At 36.6% G+C, this 26,591-nt stretch overlaps 2 protein-coding genes across 6 annotated transcripts in view; one reads left to right on the top strand and one right to left on the bottom strand.

Annotated features, from left to right (window-relative positions):
* Nucleotides 1-1,941: 1,941 nt before the first annotated feature.
* CUNH4orf33 (chromosome unknown C4orf33 homolog) lies at nt 1,942-11,874 on the bottom strand. Of its 2 annotated transcripts, none has more exons than XM_061354647.1 (6): nt 11,386-11,874; nt 7,170-7,359; nt 5,306-5,366; nt 5,052-5,103; nt 4,742-4,941; nt 1,942-3,115 (listed from the first exon to the last, which is right to left on the bottom strand). In XM_061354647.1, exons 2-6 carry the CDS (start codon nt 7,354-7,356, stop codon nt 3,016-3,018), a joined length of 600 nt encoding a protein of 199 aa, XP_061210631.1. In that variant the 5' UTR covers nt 7,357-7,359; nt 11,386-11,874; the 3' UTR covers nt 1,942-3,015. The 2 variants fall into 2 exon arrangements, with proteins under 2 accessions (XP_061210631.1, XP_061210630.1); XM_061354646.1 differs by having other exon boundaries at nt 4,742-4,937; nt 5,045-5,103.
* Nucleotides 11,875-12,155: 281 nt separating this feature from the next.
* The window catches only part of SCLT1 (sodium channel and clathrin linker 1), a 35,143-nt gene continuing 20,707 nt past the window's right edge, over nt 12,156-26,591 (top strand). For 3 of the 4 annotated variants that reach the window (XM_061354669.1, XM_061354670.1, XM_061354667.1), the window contains exons 1-11: nt 12,156-12,696; nt 13,386-13,438; nt 14,359-14,428; nt 15,479-15,534; nt 15,900-16,032; nt 16,447-16,569; nt 17,278-17,343; nt 19,734-19,804; nt 24,453-24,543; nt 24,716-24,807; nt 26,398-26,575. In XM_061354669.1, coding sequence (XP_061210653.1) covers nt 12,652-12,696; nt 13,386-13,438; nt 14,359-14,428; nt 15,479-15,534; nt 15,900-16,032; nt 16,447-16,569; nt 17,278-17,343; nt 19,734-19,804; nt 24,453-24,543; nt 24,716-24,807; nt 26,398-26,575 — 978 coding nt within the window. In that variant the 5' untranslated portion in view covers nt 12,156-12,651. The remainder of the gene's footprint in view (nt 12,697-13,385; nt 13,439-14,358; nt 14,429-15,478; nt 15,535-15,899; nt 16,033-16,446; nt 16,570-17,277; nt 17,344-19,733; nt 19,805-24,452; nt 24,544-24,715; nt 24,808-26,397; nt 26,576-26,591) is intronic. The other variant, XM_061354668.1, reaches the window with a different exon arrangement.

The raw sequence follows: 26,591 nt of genomic DNA on the forward strand, positions 1-26,591 counted from the left end.
AATAAAGTCTATATGATAATTCCCATTTTCAGAAGCATCCAACATTAAATTTTGTACTACAGAGACAATTATTTTGCTTTAAAATACGTATTTAGGAAAAGTAATCTACTTCCCTCAAAGTTCATAATTTGCAGCCAAAGTCAAATCTGAAGTAGTTTGAAGTGGGAATGAATATGAGATCAAGGTTCTGAATAAATAATTTGATTTACTGTCCTTTATGTACAAAATATTATTCATCATGTGAAAAACACCTTTGTGAAAAAAAAAGGAGTAAATTCATTTTGACCCTTTGCATACACTTTTTTAAAAAAACTATTGAAAACAAAGACTAAAAGTTTGACAAGTTTTTTCATGGGTTTTTTTGCTTTGTTTTTTTTTCCTTTTAACCAAAATTTCAAAAGCAGCTTTGAGATGTTGGTGTCTAGAAGGTGGTTTTAATCAATATTTTTGGATAATTCAGTATTTCAGACTGATGGCAGCCTTTAGAAGATTGTATGTGGATGGAAGTTAGAAAAGAACCCAAATAACTGAATGTACAGTACTTATAATTCTCAATAGATGGCACTTTATATCAAGAAATCTACAGTGTCTAATTAAGAGACAGCAAAAACAATTGGATGTATGAGTGCACTGACATGTCAAAGTCTGCATCCGAAAAAGCCCAATATCCTTAAATTTGAAGGTATACCTCTATAAAACTGAAAGTACAAATAAGGACTCTAAAGCCAAACAAAAACTCTGAAGGAACATTCTCTCTCAGATATTAATCACACAGAGATGTTTTTCACGAAGGCAAGTATATTCCCATCTTCTCAGAAAAAATTTACAGGTAAAGTTAAATTTAGAGATGACACAGGAACATGACTATAGCAATTACTGTATACAAGCTCATAATAGGACAGAGAATCCTTTTAGTAATATTACTTGGAGAGTGCAGTCTTGTGCAGAATTTCACAGGTGTTTTGATATCTAAAGCTACACAGATTTTTAGAGCCTCTTATGAGTCAACGTAAAAATCTTCTTTGACATACAGAAAGGACCAACAGCAATGGGCAGACGTTGCAGCATGGGAAATGGTTATTAGGCAAGTTTTCATAACAGAGTAAGTCCTGAAACAGGCTACACAGATCATGTGAAGCTCCATTTTTTTGGAGTTATTCAAAACTCAACAAGGCCCCGAGTGATCTCATCTAGCTTCAACAATAGCCCTGCTTTGAGTGGGATGTCAGACTACAAGAACATCAGACCCTTCTAGAAAGATGTAGGATTTTAAACTGTTCAGAAGAAATTGCAACACAAAAGGATGCGACCCAACACCACATCCTCAGGGTGTAATTTCCAAAAAATACTCCCTCAGTTGTAACTGAGCTGTATTCTCCCAGAGTCACAAAACAAATGTTATCAAAAAACTAGAGAATGACCTTTTAGCCCCTGATCATAGAATCATAGAATAGTTAGGGTTGGAAAGGACCTCAAGATCATCAAGTTCCAACCCCCTTGCCATAGGCAGGGACACCTCGCTCTAAACCATATCGCCCAAGGCCTCGTCCAACCTGGCCTTGAACACTGCCAGGGATGGAGCATTCACAACCTCCTTGGGCAACCTATTCCAGTGCCTCGCCACCCTAACAGGAAAGAATTTCCTCCTTATATCCAATCTAAACTTCCCCTGTTTAAGTTTTAACCCATTACCCCTTGTCCTATCACTACAGTCCCTAATGAAGAGTCCATCCCCAGCATCCCTATATGCCCCTTTCAGATACTGGAAGGCTGCTATGAGGTCTCCACGCAGCCTTCTCTTCTCCAGGCTGAACAGCCCCAACTTTCTCAGCCTGATGACATTTCAACAAGATGTAGGAAGCCCTCTTTCTAGTAGGGGACTGAGGACCATGTCTTGGTCTGAATCCTCATTCTGAAATAAACCAAAGAAGTTAGATTTTTCAGAAGTAAGATCTAGCTAGTGGGCAAGCTTCCCAGTTCCTTACTTAATTTATATAGGATCAAGTTAGCAGCCACAGTCAAGGATCATGTACTATGCTAGACAAAAAAATGACATATCACTTGTAAATTGTGACAACTTACAATTAGATGTTGCCATCTAACAGTATTCACGACTGTTAAAAATATTCATGCCTGCACATAGAAAATGTAAGTATTTAAAATTAGAGTATTTCTAACATCAGTTAGTATGCATACAAAATTCTCCTATGTCTGAGCTGAATCCTTAAGGTGACGTGACAAGGTCTTGGAACATATGAGCTTTTGTAGGTACATCGAGAGGTTATACTAAACATTATTTGTCCCAGAAATTTTTCCTGGAATACATAAAATCTTTTGTAGATCTACTGTCCATACCTAAATATCACTAGAAATTCCACATTGAATTTGAAGGAGAGAAGTCTGATAGTAAACTAACACAGATTAAGTTCCCCTTCAATACCATGCAAGGAAAAACTTGCATAGGAAGGTTTAAGAGAGGGTAGTGCAATACCTCCACAGCACTTTACAATGCAAGTACTGGGCCACAAATGCCATGATAGCAATATTCTTTTCTGTTCCCAGAAGAGGTATTCTTTCTCCCAATTGCAATAAAAAAAAAAAAAAAAAATTTAGGCACGTAAGATTCATTCAACAGAATGACAAACAAGAAAATGCAGCAGAAATGGACTAACTCGAAGAAACTGAAGGACTCCAAGCCAGATATTGGCCTTCTCAGGCTAGAGCTCTCACAAAACCACAGCTGTAATTTTAGCACTTCATTTTAGCACTTCTCCCCTTCATTGGTAGGAGCAGATTCACCACGTATGAAAAACTCCATACCTAGATGAACTGAAGCACAGCTATTGCATAGTATGTACATTCAGATACTTTGCAGTTGATTTTAAGACTGATCAATGATTTTGATGTCAAGAAATGCCTTGGGAATCTGATATTTACAGACTCTGCCCAGAATGAAGCTGCTTCCATACAGCTTCATCCAACCTTAATGCTATGAAAATTTATGCCTTGATCCATTTAATTATTGAGAGATTTCCAAATATCTGATTCAGGCTGCTTCCAATCTTTTCCCATTAGTCCTTTCAAGTTCAAATCTTCAAAAAATTCCAGGCGATGACTGCAAAGAAAAGCAAAATAAAAAAGTTGTAATTCTTGTAGTATGTGTCTTAATAAGATACAATACCCTCAATAGGTTTAACTCATCCCTATTTTCAGGTTTTCCTGAACAGAAACATAACCAGCATTATATATGTTGATTTTCCCAAACTTAAGTTTATAAATAAAACACACTACCATGTTTCTGAAAATCTTGTACTGGAAAAACACAGGGCAAAATTCTCAGCTACAAATAAGCAATACACCGCTTATTGTGAAGTGAAGTTAAAGCGCTCACCTTTTTAACTCCCTCAGCTCATGTTGCCTAGAACTGCAGTCAGAGCAAGTGCAGAATGATATCTGCTTTATGACTTACCTGCACTCCAACAGAATAAAAATCTGCAGCTCCTAACTATTTGAAAAGTTGTATCACAGGCATATTCTTCCCTTACAGAAAAAGGGGAAGACTGGATAATGAAGCTAGAGAACATTTTTTCCTCTAAAAGTTTTATTTTCTTTTAAGCATTATGAATCAGTTCTTGCTAAGAATTTCTCCCTTTAAGCTACCACACAGAAACAATAGAATGAAGACACTGAAGCCAATTGCTAACTAATAATCAACTGACAAACAGTAGATGGAGCATCTGACACTAAACTCATCATTTTAAAAGGTAAATAGAATTCTCTTATTCGAAAGAGATTTCTGAAAGTAAAGACAAACTAAGAGCAATGAAAGTAGCAAGGAGCAACCTCTTCACATAATTGCATCTTCTATCAGTGTCTGAAAAGTCAAGGGTTTCTTTGAAAGGGGTGCTATAGAAAGAATAGGAAAATATTACAGCCAGTTTACCACAGAAAACTAAATAGTATTTATTTCTTACAAACACTAAGAAAGGGAATTTATTAGCAACAGCTTAAATTTTTTAAAATAAACAGTTGCAGAAGCAAAGTTTATCTTAAATAAAGACAAAAAGGGCAACTTATCTAAAATTTACCTTACCTGGCTGCCAATGTATGCTGAGTAACAAATTTGCATAAGAACTATAACGTACCCACTAAAACTAGTTCATTTATACAAAATGCCCAGAAGTACCAGTTTTTATCAAATCATCTCAGTCTTACAGTCGAAGAAAATAAATAAGCCCAACGCACAATTTAAAAATCAAGATATCCTAGTTTTTCTAGTGATACTGGATACCCTTTTATTATACTTTTCAGTTTAGTCTGCCTTTTCAATTTTTTCCCAATATGGAGCCATCTGCAGAGGTAAGGTTGTTTAGAACAGTAGGGGAGAAGCAAAAGAGGTCTCCTGGAAGTGTATCTGGTAAAATGAACATTAGATCACATTTCAGGAGGTGTGGAGGAAAGGAAAAAGCAGAACAAGCTCTCTATGATTTAACTGATAAAGGTGATAAAACAGATGCCCACAGTGTTGAACGCATCATCTTCTATGCATCTAAGGGATAATAATACAGAAATCAAGTACTAATTATAGCTATCTGCCACAGTGCTTTATAAAAAGCACAGTGCCAATGGATCCATGGCTAAGCAGTGTAATTAAAATAATAGCAGCACTCAAAGAAAGCCAGATTAGCTTTCTTTAAGTATTCCAGAAAATATATTACAGAAAAGCTAATTTTATGCTTACAAATCTGGTTTCTGTCCTTCCTGTAGTTCATGTTGAGGTACTGAATAAAGCGCTTCGTATTTTCTTTCTTCTCCTGAGCCATGAATTGCAAATGCATTGAACTTGTTAATGCATGGTGGAAAATAATTCCAAGGAAGATGAACTTTACCCTCCCATTTGGTTTTCATTCTGGTCACCTCAAACTCTAAAGAAAGTTCTTCCTGTTAAAGACAAGAAAAATAAACAGAGGTAATGCCATCTTCTAATTGGGCAACAGGTACCTAAACATAACTAGGTTTTCTGTACATTATGAATGTACTTGACCACTTACTTTCCATACTTCTCTTCTGCCAGAAAGCAGCAGCAACAAGTGCTGTCCATGGCTGTCAAAAAAATCAGAGCACCATTTTCTTCGACTTATGCCAGTTGCACAATTATTAGTGCACTGTTCTGTCACAAATACATCCACTTCCCGTATTGGAACAATTTGCTCATACAATAAGTAATTTCCTCATACACATACCTTACAAGCATTAGAACTGAAAATGCAAATAACATATGTAACTTTCAGAGTGCTGTACTTACGGACAAACTTCAACTTCTAAATATTGTTCAGTTCTGTCATTCAGGAAAAATGCTTCTACAACTAAATAAGAAAAAAATGAAAGAAAAAACACCAAAACACACTGTCAGTATTTTATATTAACTATTTTGTAATACCCTGAGACTTTCATTATCCCCCTAAAACAATTCTAGTTTCATGATTTTTGGCCTATGCCATGCCAGACCTTGACTAGCTGTGTACATGCTACCGACAGCTTCCTATTTGAAATGCTGAGCCGTAACTTTAACTTCAAGAGCTTTTATTTCTAATGCTTATCATCATAAAGTGCTTTAAAAAGCACTGTAGTAATCTATTTACTTTACCACTTTCAACTTTCAAAACACTCATCTCGATGTTGCAGAAAAATATGGCCTACTAACTAATGCTAGCTCTCCATAAAATAAGAAAAGCACCACCACACAGCTATTTCATCCAGTATGCTTGCTGTAAACAAAGCTGACCAAGATAAACTGATCCTAATCAATCATATGGCAGGCACTCCAGGAAGAGTACTTAAGTGCAGAAGTCTTGTATTTGCTGGTAGCCTGAGGATTAAATAAAAAATAAATTATATATAAAAAAAAGAAAGGTATATTCACAGCAGACCACACACCTCATAAATAAGACTGCTAAATCTCAGAAATAGTTAAGAAAGCACTGGGACAAGTGATTACTGTTCCAGGCGTACCTGAAAGCCATGTTTAACCACCTTTCAGGAACACAAAGTGGAATTATAAAGGTGTTTCTCAACAGCAATGACATTATTAGAAAGCTTCAGTTAGAATTATGGTTATTTTGTTTTTACATAAGCCTACTTAGTATAATCATATCAGAGAGGTACTAATACTCTTTTAGTAGGTCTTTAATCAGAATATTTCAATAATTAGGAAGTAGAGAACAGCTAGAAACAAATTTTTGCATTATTCAAAGCAGGTGAAAGTGACAGCATTGACAGGAAGCAACAAGGAAAACAGCATTAGTATAAGAATATTCCCCATTCCATTTGGGAACAGTCTTGAATCATATTTTAGAAGCTGAAATCTATTTGTTTCACACTCTCCCAGTCCACAAAAGACTATGGAAAACCAATTAAAATAGACACAGATTCTCTACTTCTTAAAGCAAAAGCAGAACCCATCTTTAGGATTTCACTTCTACTTACCAATTGCAAAGGCATTTATATACACATATACTCCACAAAATTATTTTGATATTCAAATATGTTAAGCCCCTGTTATTCCACAGATTATATCAGTAACTCAGAAACTAACTTTGATTGCCTACACTAGGCACTTGACTAAGCACTCTTTCTTGACTAGGGAGAGTCAGCCTCATCATTCTTGAAATCAATCCACCTCATTGGACTCCATTTCTTCCCAGCCACTGAGTGACATATTTGCTTCTTTTCCCAGTCATTTGTACTGTTGCATTACTATAAACCAATCACTAACCATATGGTCAGCAGTGCTAGTGATGAAAATCATTTCACTGCCTAAAAAAAAGAGCACTGCTATTTATACAGTTTGGGGTAGTTTTCAGCTGAATATAGCATGAGGCTTGTAGTTATTTAAGGAGCTGCTTAAGGGTAAGGCAGTGATTGCAAATAAAATTTTTCCTTGACTGCTCTGGATACAACAGCATAGTAAGTTTTTACTTTATATTTCAGTACAAGCAGTACTGTGACCAAGGAAACTGAACTAGATGTCATACACTCACAACCATTAGATCAGTTTAAAAAAAAAAAAAACCCATCACAGAATCTTAAATAAAGACCATCCATATTAATTACAGAGGAATATCACTGTCTACATAAATTAGATACAACTGCAGAACAGGTATACTTACCCTCATAGTCCCACAGTCTACTGAAAGGTTTCCCCGGCTCTCCAAGTGGCCCTGGAGGGTCATTAAAGAAGGGAGCACTAACTTCCATTAGCAGTCCCACGTTGTTTGACTTCAGCCAAATTGTTGCCAGCTCATGGCTCACAGGTAAACCATCCCATGTGTGTTTAACTGTAAATTCCATGTTCATACACTACATAAATAAGAAAGGAAGGTTCTGTCAATGATCATCTTCATATCCATTTCAGCACCAACTGCACTGTTTGCTTGGCCAGGAAAAGAAGCACACTTTCGTACAAAGTCACTCACCAAATCATGTTTTTACATATTAAAAGAACTGAAATAGTTTAACTTTACAAAGCAACTAAATAAGCAGTTACATGAATCCTTTTCATAGGTTTTTATACTTGCATGGTAACAAATCACCCCGACTCTTACCAAAGGTGATGAAGGTATTTCAAGTATGTACCTAAATAAACACCTTCCAAAGCCATAAAAAATATCTATCAAGAAAACACAGACTCCACTACAGGACCTCAGATGATTTGGTATCATGAGAAAAACAGACTGAGAAAGGCCTTTCATGAATGAGCTATAAGAAAATGAAACAGCTAAAGCTTTCCTTCACAGTCACTGCAAACCAGCCAAACTAAAGGATTTCAAGCAAAACTGCAAGCTCATATTAAACACATTGAATGTTTGCAGAGGCGTGAGAACAGAGAATACTGCACTCCAACAGCTGTTGCCACTTTGAAATATACAAACCTTAGGAATAGCCTTAGTCTATTTAATAAGCAAAAGAACCAGTAGAGCCCAGTTTCCAAATGTCCTGGGTTTAGTAGTAGCAGTCATTTTTCTCTTTCTTGGTAGCTGGTGCAGTGCTGAGTTTTGACTTTCGGGCTGGGAACAGAGCTGATAAAAATGTTTTGGTTTGGCCAAGGACTTTGTGAGCCTCATGCTCTGCCAGGGAGGAGGGGAAGCCGGGAGGAAGCAGAGACAGGACACCTGACCCAAACTGACCAAAGAGGTATTCCATACCACAGCACGTCATGCCCAGGATGTAACTGGGAGTTACCCAGAAGGGTGAGGGGGACTGCAGGGTTGGAGGAGGTATCGGTTGGTGCTTGGTCGGGCTGGGGGGAGCGAGTTGTCAGTCGCCTGGTGATGGGGTGTTTTATTCTCTTCCCTTGTTATTTCCTTTATCATTATTATTATTGGTGGCAGCAGTAGTGATTTGTGTTACACCTTAGTTACTAAACTGTTCTTACCTCAACCTGTGGGAGTTGCATTCTTTTTGATTCTCCTCTCCGTCCCTCCGAGAATAGGGGAGGGCAAGAAGGGGGGGGGAGTGAGTGGACAAGCTGTTTGGTTGGGGTTAAACCACGACACAAACAATTTTAAAGCCCCTGAAGCCTTACTCCTCCTCTGCTTAGTATTATGAGTTCATTCCATATTGATGGTTACTTTTTATCCAAAAAAGCGATCCTTGTTTTTTTCCCTTACACATCTAGACAAACAAGAAGTGAACTGGCAGTACATAGCCCAGCAGAGAATTATAAAAGTTCTGTGACCAGAAATATGCTAGCTCAGTACTTAAATTGTAACCACAGTGGGAAACGCTAAATTTGATCATTTAATCTCTGCCTCACTACCTACTTCCTTCGGACTCACAGAAAAGTTCAGTGTAGCTTACCACATTCTGCAAGTATTATCAACATGTGTAGCACACGAGACAAAGTAACTACATGTATCACACTTCTCTATATGCCATAGCCTTGCTCTTATGACTGCACATTAACTGTTTCATACTCTGCTACAAACATACCCGCCAGCTTCTTTTCACTGATGGGTCATCCTGAAAAGCACCAGATCTCTCTAGCTATTATACTGACCTAAGCCCAAAGACATAAGTAGATACACTCACAATCAAGGAGATAATGATGAGACCAAAGAAGTGTGACAGATTAGAGAAAAATTGAAACAATAGATTTAATCATTAGATACCTTAGGAAGCCTAGTAAAAAAGGAAAGTCAAATATTGGAATACCACTTTGTCAAGGCTGCATTTAAATAAACTGAAAACTAATTAAATTCTTATATCAGCATTTTAACTTCATAAGCCGGACAAGCATCAGATATGCTTTATACAAGAGACCTGGAATAGACCTAGAAACTATGAAAGACTTTACCATCATTAATGTTTGCTCCAACTCAAGTGGCAGGTGAGTTTCTGGAAGCTAGACTGCACAAGCTGAGAGAAAAGTCATTGTAAAAAGCACGGGAAGACACCTTACAGCATCCTAACAGCATTCTTAGGCCAGCAGAAAAGGGCTCACAGTCCAGTATTAATACTAACTCAAACAGGCAAAGCTAAATCACAGCAGTTTAAAACAAAAAAGAGATAGTTAGGTATTCCCAGCAAGTAAAGTGACAGCTCTTCTCCAATAATTACAATGTATACCACCAAATAGAAGAGCAATATGCTAAAAAACAAGTCCCTTTCACAACATAAACAGCTGCTGAAACATACTCGATGGGCTACTTAGCCTTAAAATGATTTAGAAAATACTAGTCCACAGAAAATGGAGGCAAGAGCTATGTTTTTACTGTTTTTAAGCTACACTGGGCAGCATAAGCATGAACTCTCCACATATGGTAAGGCCCTTCCTAGTTTTTTTCAGAATGAACCGAATTCCTGTAAATTGAATACATGTGCCTTGTGCACTTACCATGAAAAGGAACAAAACAGAATTTCATAAGGAGGATTACTTACTGGAAAGAATAAAGACAAGATGGGTGCATGTAAACAAATTAATGAAGTGTTATGAACACATTTTATACTACATTATTAAATTAACATGCACTTAAGAAGTGAACATTCCCTTCTATCATTCGGTTTCAATTTGTGCTAATATATTTAACTATTTGCTTTCACTGGTCAAGGCAAATGCCTGAAACACCTATCTGAAAGAACTACCAGATTTTAGTAGCTTTCTAATAAAAGTAGGCTGGAAAGATCTTAAAATACAGAGTGTCCTGGGTTCTGCAGTAGCAGTCATTTTTCTCCTTCTTAGTAGCTGGTGCAGTGCTGTGGTTTTGATTTTCAGCCTGGGAACAACGCTGATAACACCGATGTTTTTAGTTGTTGCTCAGTAATGTTTACTCTGACCAAGGACTTTCTCAGTCTCATGTTCTGCCAGGGAGGAGGGGAAGCCGGGAGGAAGCAGAGACAGAACACCTGAGCCAAACTAGCCAAAGAGGTATTCCATACCACACCACTTCATGCCCACTATTTAAACTGGGGGCAGTTACCCAGAAGGGTTAGATCACTGCTTGGGTCGGGCTGGGTATCAGTCGGCTGGTGGTGAGCAGTCGTGTTCTCTTCCCGTTATTTCCCTTATTATTATTAGTGGTGGCAGCAGTAGTGGTTTGTGTTATACCTTAGTTACTGGATTGTTCTTATCTCTACCTGTGGGAGTTAAGTTCTTTCCGTTCTCCTCCCCATCGCTCCAAGAGCCGGAGGGAGGAAAGGTGAAGGGGGTGTGCAAGTGGCTATGTGGTTCTGAGTTATTGGCTGGGTTTAAACCACAAGAATTACATGACTAGCTATTGCAATTCCTTCCTGAAGTAAGCAATGTGAAGCTTGCCTTTGGGCATAAGATTCTAAATTGTCTCTGGAAAAGTCACGACATAGCAAGTTTAATAGAAAAAAAAAAAAAAAGAAAAAGGCAATGGAATAACTTGCTAACCTATTTTAGACACTACTGTAACTGCAGTGCCTAAAACAAAGACAAGACACAAGACGCATCACACATGCACATCCCTATTTGTACCTATACGACAGATGTCTTTTTTTGGTTAAAAAAAACCTTCTAACTCCTGCAGGGACAATTCACAGTATACCTAAATAAACATACTGAAGATTTAGCCTGCTACTGGAAACCACCATTACTCTTGAATTGAAAAGCACTGAATTTAAAACAATCAAAAATCAAACAGATATAATGGGAAACTGCAAAACATTCATTAGCATCTGTTGCTCAATTTACAGGACAGAAGATACAAAAATTTCCATATTAACAGCCTTTGGTGCAACTTTTAAGTTTATTACATTGCACGGATTTAGCTAAGCTGGTTACTAGCATGCTTTTTAATTATAATAAAACCAACAACACATAGAAATAGTGTAAAAGCAAAACAAGAGGTAACCCTCCGTTACCTTTTAACATTACACCTCTACCAGCTGCTAATACGCTGTAAAGACATGCAAACGCTCAACAGTTTTACAGCAAGTACTTTCTCAGTCACTTTGTAGTCATATTGCATGGCCTCAAGACACACAGTGCCGAGAACACCTAGCTGGTACGCTCAGACCCCAGCAGCAAGGAGAAATCTGCTGCTGCTCGCCGCTGCCACCACTTCGTATCTCTCCCTACCGAACGGATTTACGTCGTCCATTCCAGACCCCACCCAGGCCGGTAAGAAGGAAAAGGACAAGCAGGAAGTAGTTACCCTAGTGTTTTTCTTAATTGCTCCAAGAGAATGGGAGGAAAGTCGGAAACCGAGGAGAGACAGTAGCTTTTAGCGTATTTAAGATTTCGCTTTTAGACACAGGCAGGAGCTCCCAGAGGGCTTCAAGGTGCCTCCGGTCTCGGAGCGCCCTTCTTCGACACCAAGTCCTCCAGACGTGTTCAGCAAGACACTTCTTACACCCACTTACACCCACAAACCCACATACGCACCTCCGCCACTACGCCCTCCCTCAGGTGCCGCTCCAACGCGCATGCGTGGGTGCGCGCGCGCACACAGCCACTCCCACCACTCCCAGCTCCCCGCCCCAGCCGCTGCCGGGAGCGGAGCGCGAAAGGGTTCGGCGTTTAGGCGGTCAGTGAGTGCGGTGCGAGGCGGGGTTCAGCGGCTGCTGAGGTGCTCGTGGGCCGTTAATGCCGGTTGGTGCCCAGAGTCCATTTTCTTTCAGGCGGCGGCGGTGGTACTGGTACGGTTGCTGCTCCGGGCTGAGGGGAAGGTGTGTGGAGGCTCTCCTAGCTACAGCTGTGGCTTTATTTAACGAGAGAAGTGGGAACTGGTGGGTGAGGGAAGTGCGTCTTCGTTGCCTGGAACTTACTGATTCTGTCTTAATGGTTCTCGTCTTCTTTATTCGCCGGTGAGCTGAATGGCCGAAATAACTGGTGTTTCTCCGGGTTTTTTCAAGCAGGCTTGCTTCGAGCTAACTAAGCGGCGATGAAGTTTCCCACGAGAAACATGGCTACTGAGCTCAACAGTGGAGGGAGTCAGGTGAGATCTCTGCCAGCGGTCAGCATCTCGGGCTGTCCTCCCGCTCCTGACACTTGGCGTGTCGGGACACATTGTGTGCCTTCACAGCGCTACGTTGTTAAACATTTTTGGCTGACAAGTTTATGTAGATAATGTCCCATGTTATAGCTCTTATTCTCAAACTTGGTATTTTTCAGATTAAAAGCTAAGTATGCTACATGAAATAAATGAGATTTTGAGAACTACTTCTGACCAGGTATGTGAACTTGGGGAAGGAAGTAGTAAGATATTTTTTTACATAATAAAGTTTTGCAACAAACATCTTTCTATACATAGACCACAGGCTGCTTAAGAGTGGCCTGGCCTTGCACTGGGTCCATCCTACAAATCTAGCGCTGCTTGTTTTTCCAAGCATAAACAATAGAATAAAACTATCATAACAGTGAAATTCTGGTGTATTTAGTGCATTTTCAAAAATTTGTCACATGCAGGAGGACACATGATTTCTCCATTAGTAGACACTCACAGACTTAATTTTTTTTTCTGAGAGACTGGTCTCTTGTTAAGAGAACTTTCTGTGCTGGGTACAGTCGACCTGTCTGAAGGTCTGAACAGAAGCTGGCATATCAGCCTTTGCTGATGCTGAGGTGTATGGAAATGAGCTTAGCACTTACACAAATCTCTGATTGCTCTTTGAAGAGTGAGATGATTCCCCCTCAGATCCAGTTATGCTTTATATCAGAGCATCTCCAGGAAAAAAAGAAAAAGTTGATTTTTTTCAAATTGGGCCACCTGAGTGTTTTTGAGCATAAACCTGAAAGCTGTCATGTGGGATATTGCATATTATTATGGTGCAGACAAAACAACAGCTTTGGGTTGCACATAAAAATTTAAAACTACATGCAGTCATGTGCACTTACTAACATGTAAAGTATACTGTTACAGAAAGCTGCCCCTGGTTGTGGTGTCATGTCAGGATCCAGGATGATGGATGAAAGGTAACTGCAAGTGATAAGTGGGAATACTGTGAAGTACTTAAAGAAATCATCATGTGCTTTTAAAAATTTAACCAGGTGAACCTGGTCCTATGTGAATATATTCACAGCTCTGAACTTGTCTGTAGATCTGTAAAAGTGTTCCTGTAGTAGCTGTTTTTAGATACTGTTCTGTTCATTCAGTGAACTAAATATGTGACTTTTCTTCTGCAATCTGTAAAATAAAGGATGAGATATGAATGGAGGAATTCTGTAGTCGAAATTTTAAGATGATAAATAGAAGTGCAGCTAGGATTGTACTGATCTAGGTAACACAGGTAACTGCTGTCTGTTGAGGTCAGGTGGCTGTTTTTAAAAGTGCTTATTTGACAGTCTTCAACTAAGAGTTGCCTATTAGTAAATTGTTTAATAATTATTGTCATCCCTGTTATAAAAATAACCTATTGTTTCTTGTTAGTTTTTAAGGTATTATCCATTTAAACTAATACAGAATTTTCAGGTAATTACTCTCAATTAAAAAAAAAAAAAAGTTAAGAAGGAAAAAAAAGATACTAGTGAAACTACCTTAGTTTACATTGTCTTACTAGTGCTTTACTGTTGTATGTGAAAGAGTAGCAGTCTACTTTTCCATCATTTGGGATTCTGTGTATGAAATACTGATGCTCTCTTACTGCTGATTTATAATGTCACATGTTCTAAGTTCTGTTATAGAGGAAATACACTGTTGACGATTATACTTTAAAAATAGTAATTATATTTGTTCATTTGAACAAATTATATTTGCTCATTTGATTCTGGTGAATGTCAAGCTTAGATATAAAGAAAAGTGACTGGTTTTTAGATTAAGAATTCTTTAAAACTCATTTATTATCAGAGCAATGTTTTAGCATTTACAAAACTTAGCATGTTTTTCAACTTTCTAGCTTGTCAGCTCTAATGAAGGAGTATTATGAACAAGTGGAAGAAATGAGAAAACAGCAGCAGCTTTATTGGGTATGGATGTTCCTAACATTTCAGACTGTAAATTCTTAGTATTTTATAGTATTGATGTCTAGGCTATTAGTTTTTGTCACTGCCTTCGCCACACTTCACAAACTTGCTGGACTACAGTCTGTCTAAAGTGGATGAATGGAGAGCTTTCAGTTAAAAGGTTGGGAGATTGTCCAAATTGCACAGATTACTGTTTGGAGAAGTTTTGTAAAATAAAACATACATGATTTATATCTTTAGATGTTCTGATGTGGTTGAGGGTATTTTCTCAGGTGAAATTCAGGTGCAGCAGCTGTTTCTCTCTTATCTTACAGGTCTGATTTTGGCCGTGCAGTCCCGCTCAGTCCTGCAAATGTAGATGCACCCAGCCCTCTTCATTCTTAATAATTCTTTAGATTCTAATAGTTCTTTAAATGTTGATTATCATGGAGAATGTGGTGGAGGGGGACTGTCCACCTTTCAGCCACAGAAAAAATAAACTTTTTAATGCTTCATATGATCACTGAAAAGCAAAGTAATTATATGTTTAATATTTAAAACCTGTGGCAACCAGAAAGCAGTTTTTACTTGTGATCTACATGCAAAAGGGATCCTCCGGTTTTGATTTAATGCACTTAATTTGTTAAATTTGTTTATCATAAGGATTATGCAAACACAGTCTTGAAGCTTGGCTGATTTCAGAAGGCAATAGAAGCCCTATGGTATTGTTACACTAGTTAACAAAACAGTCCATTCGACTCGTGTAACTGAAGTTTGTCCTCAGTTAATTTTTAAACTGTTTCCTCAAATACTTACTGCTTGAAAGATGAGTTATCTACTGTATCTCTAAAAGAGCTTGAGTTAATAAAGAATCAGTCTGTAAGAGCCATAAGAACTCCTAAAGGTAAGTTTAATGCTCATAATAGCTTGTGAATGCTTTAGATATAACAAGACCTGGAATATACAGGACTTAGCAGCTCTTAAATTTAAGTAGCATCCTGTGACTTTCCTTAAAGAGTTAACAAAGCTTGTGTCACCTGAATGAGTGTTTACTCTTGCATGTTTTTATGTTAGGTACAAATGAGAGAGATGAGACAAAATCTTGAACAAGTCACTCGAGAAAATGAAAGGTAAATAACTGCACTTCTGCTTTTCTTGATTTCTAAACCTTGAAAAGCTTTTTCTCTAGGACCTTGAAGTCTTTTGAACCTACTTAACAGCTGATTTCATACAGGCTCAGTGGCTCAATGTTAGTGCCGTTAAGTGCTTACTATAGATTGCAGAACCATGTTTAGGAGATTTAACTATGTATCTAAAAGAACTAGATGGTAAACTATTTCAAACCGTCCATTGTGTTTGTAGAACATAAAAATAGATTTAAATATGACTGAGAAGCCAACAGTATGTACAGATTGAAAAGGTACAGTGTACTTCAGTTGTTAAAAAAATCTTTGTTAAAGAAATACTTTGCTGAACTTAGTTATTTGAATTTCAGGCTGCACGCAGAGTTGAAAGAGGCTATTGAGAAGCAACTGGACACCTTTCCTTTCGTGTCTCTGGGAACTGATATTCTTGCAGATGATTATACAGTGAAAAACCTTCAAGAGCAACTAAAACTGGAAACTCAAGTGTGTGAGATAAAACAGTACAAATGTTTTACTACTCTTGTTGTGCCTTGGCAGATTAGAGGAAGCTGATTTATTTATTGGTTCAGAGTTAAGTTTTCAGAGTTCCTTGACACTCTTTTGAGGCGTTCTGACGTTCTCTATCTACATAAGTGTTTGTACTTTCAGCTGAAAGACCTGAAGGAACTTCTTTCCTAGATTAATATAAGGGTTTTTAGAATTAATTTGTGTCTGTGGTTTTTCATAGTTGACTTCATCTGGAAGTCAGCCTGACCAGGAAATTAATGAAATGCTTTGTTCAATTCAAATTTTTGTAGTAGAGTAAAAATAGAGGTTAAGAGCTCTCTTTAGAGAATGATAGATGAAGGTAAATGTGCTATAATGAAATATTTCATACAAACTATTGTTCTGTAACAGGCAAAGGAGAAAGCAGTAGAGCTTTGGCAGACTGTAGTACAGGAGCGTGATCAACTCCAGCAGAAGTACCAGGAGTACCTGACTGAAACAGAGATTCACATGGTTGAAATGCAAAAGCATAAAGTAACTTTAATTTGTTTTTTTAATTTTGGAATCTTTCTATACTGTAGAGATGATGGGGGGCGGGGGTGTAGTCAAACTGAAGGAGGGAGGTGTCTACCAGTACTGTTAGTTATTTTGCATTTTTCCATAATAGCTACCTAAAGGTGCATGGTTAGATGTGGTCACTGATTCATCAGCTAAATGCACTGTTATAACTGAAAAATTCTTTATTTCAAATATATGGGCAGGAACTTGCAGAGGACATGGAGTCTTACTGTGTATATATGTATATGCACACAAGATAGTCATGTGCATATAAATGTGTTTGAATTGCAGGGTTGGAAATCATGATTTTTTTTTTGCTGTTTTTAATTGAGGGGTGGGTCTGCTATTGTGCTTAGCAAAAATACTTATAATGGCATCATAGTCTATGTGGCGCTTTAAAGGCACTGCTTATGTTTTCATATTTTGGAAATAAGTATGTATGAGTATTGGAAGGAGGCAATTTATAACTGAGTGAAACCTGGATACATATTTCAGTAGCACATCTAATTATCCGGGTTACTACGTCAACAGATAAAAACAATCTAATTAAAATCTACAAAGGTATATTGAATTTCCTGCAGTGTGTATACGTTTTTGGGAAATGTTTTCAGTTGACTATGAAACTATAATTATACACTTTTTATGATGATAATAATTATAGCAAGCTCTGAATTCTCTTTTTAGGATCAGCTGACTGGTTTTCAGCAGTTGACTCAGCAACTGCGCATAGCCAATACAAAGAAAGAGTTGGTAAGTAAAACTTCTGAAAAATGACCTAGTAAATTATGGGGGAGGGGTTCTACTAGAGCCTCAAAGTATAAAAGAAAAGCAAAAAGCCCTTCATTTGTTGAAAAAGAAATTGTGCCGTTCAGAATTGCAGACTTCTCTGGGGATGAGTCAAAAATCAAGTAGTAATAGCTCTTTTTTTCCTTAATTTCAAACACCTGGTCAGCCTGGTTGAGAGGTTAGCTCTTAATATTCAAGAACTCAGGTTACACTCATAATTTGAGTATGTGATGAGTACACTTCAATTACACACATCCAAAGCCATCTCCACAAAGGAAAAATTTAATTATCACCTTTATACAGGCTATTCTCTGCCACATACTTACTGATTGTTTGGCACTGATGGCTTCAGTGTCTGTTGTCAAACTTTTCAAAGGTTTTTCTGAGCAATAATTATTGGCCAGTGCTTCATCCATATACTTGGGATTATGAGACACCTTGGTCTCTAAGATTTAGCCTAGGACTTATTAGGATTAACAAAAACTTTTAATACTGTAAAAAAATCAAGGTGAAATCCTGACCTACTGTAGGTAGTCTACTGTCTTTATCATTGGAACCCTTTTTCCTCAGATGTGACCTCCTGTTAAAATATTCTTGTTAAAATATCAGCCAGATTTCTTTGGTGTGAAATAGTCTAGGTATGAACGAAAGATTATTACATTCTTTGTCATGGTGCCTCGGTTATTGAAACTTCTCTATTCCCATCTGTTCCCTTTTCCCACTTTTGTATTCTGTCCAAAGCCAGTGAAGTCTCTAAATGTTCTTTGACACTTCTTTTTAACATATCTAATCATTCTTATAGCTCACCATTAAATTTTTTCCAATTGTGTCATCGTTCTTGAACTGTGGTGCTGGAAACAGTACAATATTCCAATTGAGCCCTTACCAATGTTGTGTAGTATATTTCAGATTACTACAGAACTGTATCTTGCAAGTAGTTGTCCTGTTAATAAAAGCAAAATAACAGTCTGAGAGGAACTTGTGTATTATGTCATTTCGAAATTCACTATTCTGTAAAGATAGGTTCTTCAGAGTTATTGGGAGGTAGCTGTCTAAAAAAAAAATCTCAGGCAAATACAATTATGAGCTTTTGAAGCAGTTTTGCTGAGGATTTTGCGGTTACAGGCTGTTTAATCTGCTACTACGACGTCAGTAGTAGGTACCTAAAAAAACAATCACTGAATGCTTAAAATCATAAAATTGGAAAGAGATGATATGGAGAGGAGAGAGAGTAAAATACATGAACTCATGGAAAGAGATGAAACAGATGATGTTAACATAAAGGTAATACATTTGTCCGTTCCAAAGGATAGGTGTGTGGTAATCTATACTCTTATCCAGAAATAAAGAAGCATGCCCTTTCTTGAACTAACAAACTGAAAAATAGGAAATAAAGTCAGATTCTTTTTTTATTGTGGTTGAACAGCTGTATTTCCTAGATGTGCTCAGATTAGAGATGTTCAGCATATTTATAAATGATATGAGATTCAGTATTGAGGCAAGTGTTAACTGCTGATGTCAAGCTTCTTAGGGTAGTGAAAACTAAAGTAAACAGAAATTTGCAGAAAGATCTCATGATCTTGAGTATCTGAGTGAATTTTATCTGGCATTGATATTAAAAACAAAATAATGCATGTGGGCAAGAGGGAGCTTTCATTTTGCCTACTCTGTGATGGTCTTGAAATCAACTGTTACCACTCAGAACAGGTATTTTAGATGTAGGAAGTGTCTGAAAACAATTCTTAGCAACAGTGAAAAAAGCAAAAAGAATGTTAGCAATTATTAGGAGATGGGGTAAGGAATATATTGTGTTTAAGTCCGAAATGCATCTTGAATGCTGCCTGCAGCTGTGGTTATCTCTAATATCTCAATGTAAGGTATATGTAAGATCCAGAAAAGGCTAGTAGTGTAACAAAAATAGGAAATGATTCTTAAATGATAAGGCAGTTGAAGGAGAATGGCAGCTCTTGGTGGCATAGAAAAAATGAAGGAGTAGCAATTGCTCATTGTTTGTTGTCTCTACTTTCCATGTGTTCTACTATTCTGTTCATTGTCATAAGGTATTCCAGGCACCTAAACTAGATGCAAATGCAAACAGTTGGTCTGAGGTATTACAGTTCTCATCTCAGCAAGTTTCTATGCTACCAAAATATGGGGAGGATTAAGTAAAATCACTTCTGTGTTTGCCCTTCTAAAATACTCTTATCTAAAACTTGGAGATGAGCCACAGTGTTAAATAGACCTTGCTGGCTATTTTAATGGTATTATATTCTGTAGAAGTGCCCTGTCACAATTCTAAACATCTATTTTCAATACCATAAGGAGCATGTTACATGTATCTTCTTATTTTGCAGACTAATCAACAGCTTCTGCAACTTGTAGCAGAACAAAATGTGGAACTACAGAACCAACAAAAACAACTGAGGTATAAACCAGGCTATTAAAAAATTATCTGTTCTATAGCTTTTTCTAACCTGCTGCTATATCATGGGCCTTGTTTATACTGTAAACTGCCTTGATAATGATAGTTACAATGGTTCCAGTTAAAGCCTCTTAAGTTTGTTAGAACTGTGTGCATCGTTAGTGTTAGGGTAGCATATTTCCAATTAGCGTTGTCTCAGCTGTTTCCTGAAATATTCAACATTTGACTGTTGGTTTAAAAAGAGCAAAGTGTCAATATCACAGTGAAATTTACTCTGGAGATAAGTTTTCAGTAGAAGACAATTTGCTCAAAATCCAGTAACATAATTACTCATTAACATCCTGAAATTTGAATGTTCAAAGTAGTTTTAAATTTGAATGGTGTTAATAAAATTTCCGTTTACTGTTTCTCAATAAAGAGCGATAAAATGTGGGCTCTGTGTAAATTACAGGTAAGAGGAGTACTAACTATATTCCTGAAGTATATCAAGGAAAATGAGGAAAATAGCCGTGACGCAATTTCATGATTATTTGTGTTTACAGCCAGAGTCTGTTCAGTGCCAGTTTACTGTGTCTGTTAAACCTTCTAATTAGTGATGGTTGAGGTAAAACTAAAATTTCAGTAACCAGTGGATTTGTCGAATGACAATAAAAAGGAAATGGACTCGTTATCAACCAGTGATGATTTTTTTTCTTTTGTAGCATTACCCTAAAACTTTAAATAAGCTCTTCAAAATAAACATATTTCTAAGCATAAAATTTATAATGTGCCTAAATTTGGAGTTAAATTTTCCTTTGATTTTTAGACACTGTAATTTCCTTCAGTACTGTGATTAAAGTATTTAATATAGTTGGACTGCTGTGATTTTGTTAGGTGGTTTTCTATTTTTATTTTTAAAGAACATCACCCCCAAAATGGTAAAAATCACTCCTATTTTTATGTAAACAGTTAAAGATGGCTCTCTGTGTGCATTCACTCAATTTTGTATGCAGTTTTTGCAAGCAGTTCTGGTATTGAGAAACCTAGGTTGACTGCATCAGTCCTTCTCTCGCCTCTCTTCTGAACCCATCCAAAAAATTACATGAAAAGCTGCTGCTATCTGTTGTAGTGCTGAGTGGTTGTCACTGTAAAGACTGGGTATTCCATGAATTTCAGCATCTGTTTAATGAGTCTAGTTGTACTATTCATAGATATTAACGTTACTGTGTCACAAAACCCACATTTAAAGGTACAGGTTGAGGGTGAATGAATAGTTTCATTAGTGTTGAATATTGGTCATGGTTGAATATTTATTAACCAATTTAAAAGTTGGGTTTGTTTGTTTTTTTAAGATTGGATGCATCCAAGCTTTCTTGCTGTTAGAGCAATAAAAATTAGCTGCCTCCACTATTAAGCTTTCACCCCGATTGGTACAGTGTTGTTTACTTACTAGAATAATTTTGTTTTAAACAATATTTAATTTTACATTTCCTTTTGTACAATAAATGTAGGACCAGAACCTGCTTACAAATGCCAGGTTAGCTCAATTACTGAAAATGTGTTTTTGAGAGGGACTTGTTAGGACCTCTCATTTTTATTAGTCAAGATTTTTATTTGGAAAAATTGTTTTCATAAATCATGTTTTGGACAACAAGTGTTATGACAAGCAATCAAAGATTAACATGGTACTTGCCTTGGTATGGGGTATTTGCCAAAATATTTCTAAACTAGTCATCACTTACAATTTGCTTGTGCTACTGTTCTTAGAAGGGAAATAACATTTTCATATCCCTACTTTTTTTGGAACTTCTTTGCAGAGGGTATTAGTACTGAATTACTGTTTTGATCTCTCATTCATCTGTAAATCTTTGCTCTTGCATTGACATGCTTACAGTGACTCATGTAATAAGTGGGGCTGAAAGCAATTAGCATAAACTGAACCTATTTTAGATATTCAGTAAATGTCTAAATTCTCTCTAAGGTCTCTCACCCACAGTCATGAGATTTAATGTTTCCTTTCAAGCTGCTGTTTTAGAAGTCTTTCTGGAACTATTTAATCTGGCTGGCAGTGATCATGAGCAACCTTTGTCATTGTTACACTCCCTTATAGCATTCTCAGTTTTGGGAAAAGAGGATCTTGGAGGATTTTTGCCTTTAATTGTGGGCTCTGACTGCAATTGTGTCCTCTCAGAGCAGCTAGTTCTTGTAACCCTGAAAGTGGTGCTGTTATATTTGTAAAGCTAACGACAGCAGCTCTGTATAGCTCTAAAAGTGCTGCAGTGATTTTTTTCAAAAAGTCTGGTGTATTTCGTAACTTGTTTCTCTTAACGTGAAGTTACATAGATGTAGTTTGCATGGATTATATAGCATATATTACATACAATTCCAATCCTTTACATTGTTTTTAATAGATAAACATTGATTTATGATGGTAGAGTAAAAAGTCAGGAGAGGAAAAGTAGATCCAAAAAACCAAACTTGTGTATAAGAGAATTTAGGTTTGATTTAGGCTTTCTGGCCTAGATTGAATGTAATTTTGGAGATTCTGATACTGCTAAATTTATAAATGTGTTTTGATAAATTTTAGATACTTTAAAATTAATTATGTCAAAGTATGCAATCTGACATGTAGCCATGAACCACTTTAAACGTGCTCCTGACATATTGTCGTGCTCTATTTCCAGTACATGTGCCTAAAGGAATACTGTTAGATTAAGATTTGGCAAGTAATCTGGGAAAAAGAAGACAAAATGAAGAATTCCGCTGGAAGTTATTTTCAGCTTGATGTTAGCTTTTATTCTTTTGATCAGACCTTACCCAAAATAAAAAACTGAAATTTGGAAAAAAACTCCTTAAGAAGCGCTTAAGTCCTAAATAATTGCTTCTCATCAATATTAACATAAACTGAATTTAAAATGTACTACATTGTACTATTTATGTACTATTATGCTAGCTATTGAAGGGCCATAATCTGCCACTCTTAGAGACATTGTAATTTTTTATGTATTTCTGTAGAGAATTGAGGTTTGAATAGATTTCACTTTCATGCTAGAATTTTTACTGAAACATTTATTTGTGCTTTAGTGTTTCAAAGCTCTGTTGTATACAGCTAATCGTTTATTCACTGTGTTGCTGTTCTGTTGAAGTAACTACTAGCAGCTGTCTCTGGAGAGTGGATGCTTAACAGGCAGTGACCTAATGGTCTTTTCTGGTGGCTTGAACTGTTGAGTTTTACTGAGGGTATTAAAAATGTTTTAATCTAAATGCTAATGAAATATTTTTAAAGATTGGTAGGTAAAATATATAAATAAGAAAACTGGCATTGCTGGGGTCTGTATCTGCATTTCAGAATCTTAATGCTTTTAAACAGGGAACTTGCCAAGGTTATGTTGAAGATTTATTGCACAGTGAAGAATAAAATCTGCATCTTTAGAATTAATTTGTTGCCTGTTAAACACACACCTCTGAATTTTATCTGAATCTGAATTCCTTAAAATTCATTTTCTATATTTAAGCTTTTCTGATTTTTATGACTTTTTTTTTGTTTGCTTCTCCTTATGCTGGGTTTTAAGGTTTTGTTTTGGTTTACAGCACATTTTAAATATCTGGGGGAAAGCAACTTAATGTCCTCATAGATTTAATAGTACTTTTTGTAGGAGAAAGGTGCATAATTCAGATGGAGTAAAATCAAACTTCTGGACCTGCAATGAGGACCATATGTCTGGAAATAATGTTTTTAACTCTTTTTTTTTTTTTTTTTTGCTTTTAAAAGAAGCTGTAACAAAATTAGCTTTTCTGATTAATTAAGCTGAAATTAAGTATTTGCTGTGGAATTGCTGGGATCATGTATAGCTTGTTTAAGATATTCATGTAGGTATAATAGGTTCTTGTTTTTTGTGTCATTAAATCAAAGTCACTATAAGGATTGTTTTGCTTCATATTGATTATTTAAATATTTTCTAGCTTTATTTGTTACTATTGGTGCTCCAGTTTGCATTACCTTATCTAATATGTTTGCTCTTTTTTTAACCGTATCATACGTGCTATCATTGGTCTTTAAATTTAGCCTAATATACAGCCTGAATAATTGGGGTACACCCCAGGTGAAGGACTCAGTCTTTCTGCTGTCAAGTTAGAGCAAGGAGGGTTGCCCATTTCAATAAGCTTTTCTACTTAGGAGGAAGTCTGATTCATTAACTAATCCTCATGTAAAACCTATTCAAGTTACAAAGCACATCAGTTAAATTCTTTGGAAGTGGTTAATGATTTTTTTTTTTAATTTCTAGTCAAATTGCTATAAAAAGTGAAATCTAATACTGTAAATGATTTTTCTATGAGGTATCTGTGGCCAGTTATATTTAAGCTGACTTTGACTTGAAGTTCTTGTTTGCCTTGTCCTCTCAAATATGTAATCAACACATACACCTTTCTGTTAGAGGTCTTAAAGAAGTCATTTTCACAGAACAGTTGTTTAGTGAATCTGTTTTTCCTCTTTCACTATGCCACACAGTAAGAAGGAGAAGGGGGAAAGTTTTCTGCCCTGTAGGAGCAGTGTTACGAAATTTGACTGCACTTCACAGCTATTTCAATAAAGTTGTAATTGATCTGTTGTTGGGTTTTTTTTTCCCTGTAATAATTGAAATGTGATTCATAAACTATTTTCTTTATACAGGCAAGCCAGAAAAGATGAGCAGGCAGCAAAAGTTAAGGTTGATGAAATGACCAAATCAACAAAAATGCTTCAAAGCCAATTGGAGAGAAAGGTACTTTAGAGAAAGGAATAATTTTCTATTGCAATTGAATGGCTAGTCAGTTACCTGAATGCTGACATAAAATTAATCCCAAATTGTTCTCTAACTTGTTTTATGTTAGTACATACTTATTTTGTTCAGGGAAGGTCAGATGATGTCTAGATAATGCATACATTCTTTCTAGGAAGAAAACATGCTATTTGACCAGCAAAGAGAAGCAGCATTTGGCAGACACTTGAATCAAATGCAGGAGAGGATAAAACAACTAGAAACAAGGTAACAATCACTCCTTGGGTTTTAATCACACAATACATGCAAGTAAGTTTAAATACTGTGGGTTTTTTCAGCCTCTGGGTTTTGTGTTTCTGAGCAGCAATGTTTTCTCAAAATACAGGTGTCTTATGCTTGGCTGCTCTCACCTTTCAGAACAGCTTCTGATTTCAGTGGTTTTAAAATGATAAACAGGCCACCTGATTTTATTGACTGTAATGGAGAAAAAATGAGGCATATATGTTTCATTCTAGTACATAAATTCTAGTTACTCAACTCTTGTTAGCTTTGGGTGGAACTCTAAAGAAAACCATTGGTACTGAAATTCGAAAACGTTTATGTAAACTAAAAGGTTTTGAAGTGATTCCCTCCCCCCCCCCCCGTGTTAGATAGGATTTGTTTTGAGGTGTTAGTTCAGCAATATTTACACAGAAAAAGATAATGACATTGTTAAAGCTCACTTCTTAACAATAAATGCTAATTACAAAAGCAGATTGAATAAGTTTGAGCTAAGGACTAGAACTTAAAGTCCAGCACTGTCTACTGGAAGATGTAAGACTTGGGTGCTTTTATGTGGATTTTTTTCCCCTTCATTTTCAAGGGTAAGACACTTGGCTGAGCACAGTGATTTTTGATTCAAGTATCATAAACTTGAAGTTAATTCCAGTTGTTGAATTATTAGCATTAGTCAAAAGAGCTGATAATTAAGAATATGTAAATTTCTTACTGAAATAATTGTGTGACTGTTCATCTTCCATTCTTGGCCAGCCTTGCAAGCATGACTCTTCAATAACTCTAGAACCCAAATAATTACTAGGGAACCAACCTTGTAAATGTGTGGTCAAGTACTGTCTCAAGTTGTTGCACAGGCTAGTGAGGCCATCTCTACTTGATGAATTTGGCTGGCCTTAGCATTTTGTAGGATCTTAAGTTTATTTTAGAATATCTGAAGCAATTAGCTCATTTTACTGTTTTCTGTAAGTTTTTGGTCTTGCAAAAATTGGGCTTTGGTTCTACAAAAACCTGATGGTTGTCTCTGTTTTTTGAAGTGCTCTCAATGGATATTTAGAACCATGAACTTCATTGAGCCAGCAGTACTTGTGGAACTTTGAGATTTTTTGAGGATACCTCTGAGGCTTTCTTGCTCTTTTTCATGCTTACCACTACTGACAATCACAATTAAACAAGATTTTCCAAGCTGTTGTAAAATTACCAGTGGTTTCTTGTTCTAATGGTATAGCTGCAACTTCATTGCTCACATCCAGTTATTCCATTTCTTCCACAGAGGTAAACTGTATTCCTTCTGGGGCTGTTATATTCTGTTTTAATATAGAACATTTGCAGTGATGTATCCCAGGATAGCACCATTCTTCTAAGGATCTTCTGAGATTAGGTAACTGAGTTAATTCTTTTAGTTCTGTTTGTTTCTAGGACTTGATGAATATTAAGCTCGAAGACTCTGTCCAAAAACAAGCAGAAAACCAGGAATGCAGTTTTGGCAACTTATGAATGCATCTTATTAGTTTAGCTTGCAAGTATTGGTGTATTAATTAACCATCTTATTGTTAAATTAGTAAAATTATTACTGTCTTGTAGATTAAGCATTACTGTCCAAGATGCTCAACAGCAGAGAAAAGAAAGAGCAGCCTGGGAGAAACAAAACGTGGCACTTCAGAAAAAGATTGCTAAACTAGTAAGGGAGAAGCATGATGCTGTTGCAAAAACCCAAGATTACGTACACCTCTTACAAGAAGCTAACCTACAAAAAAGTTGGGTAAGGCAAATGTTGA

This window comes from Neopsephotus bourkii, unplaced genomic scaffold (assembly GCF_033783945.1).
Source record: "Neopsephotus bourkii isolate Nb327-2 ecotype Australia unplaced genomic scaffold, CSIRO-AGI_Nbou_v1 NB_741, whole genome shotgun sequence".
Classification (NCBI taxonomy): Eukaryota; Metazoa; Chordata; class Aves; order Psittaciformes; family Psittacidae; genus Neopsephotus; species Neopsephotus bourkii.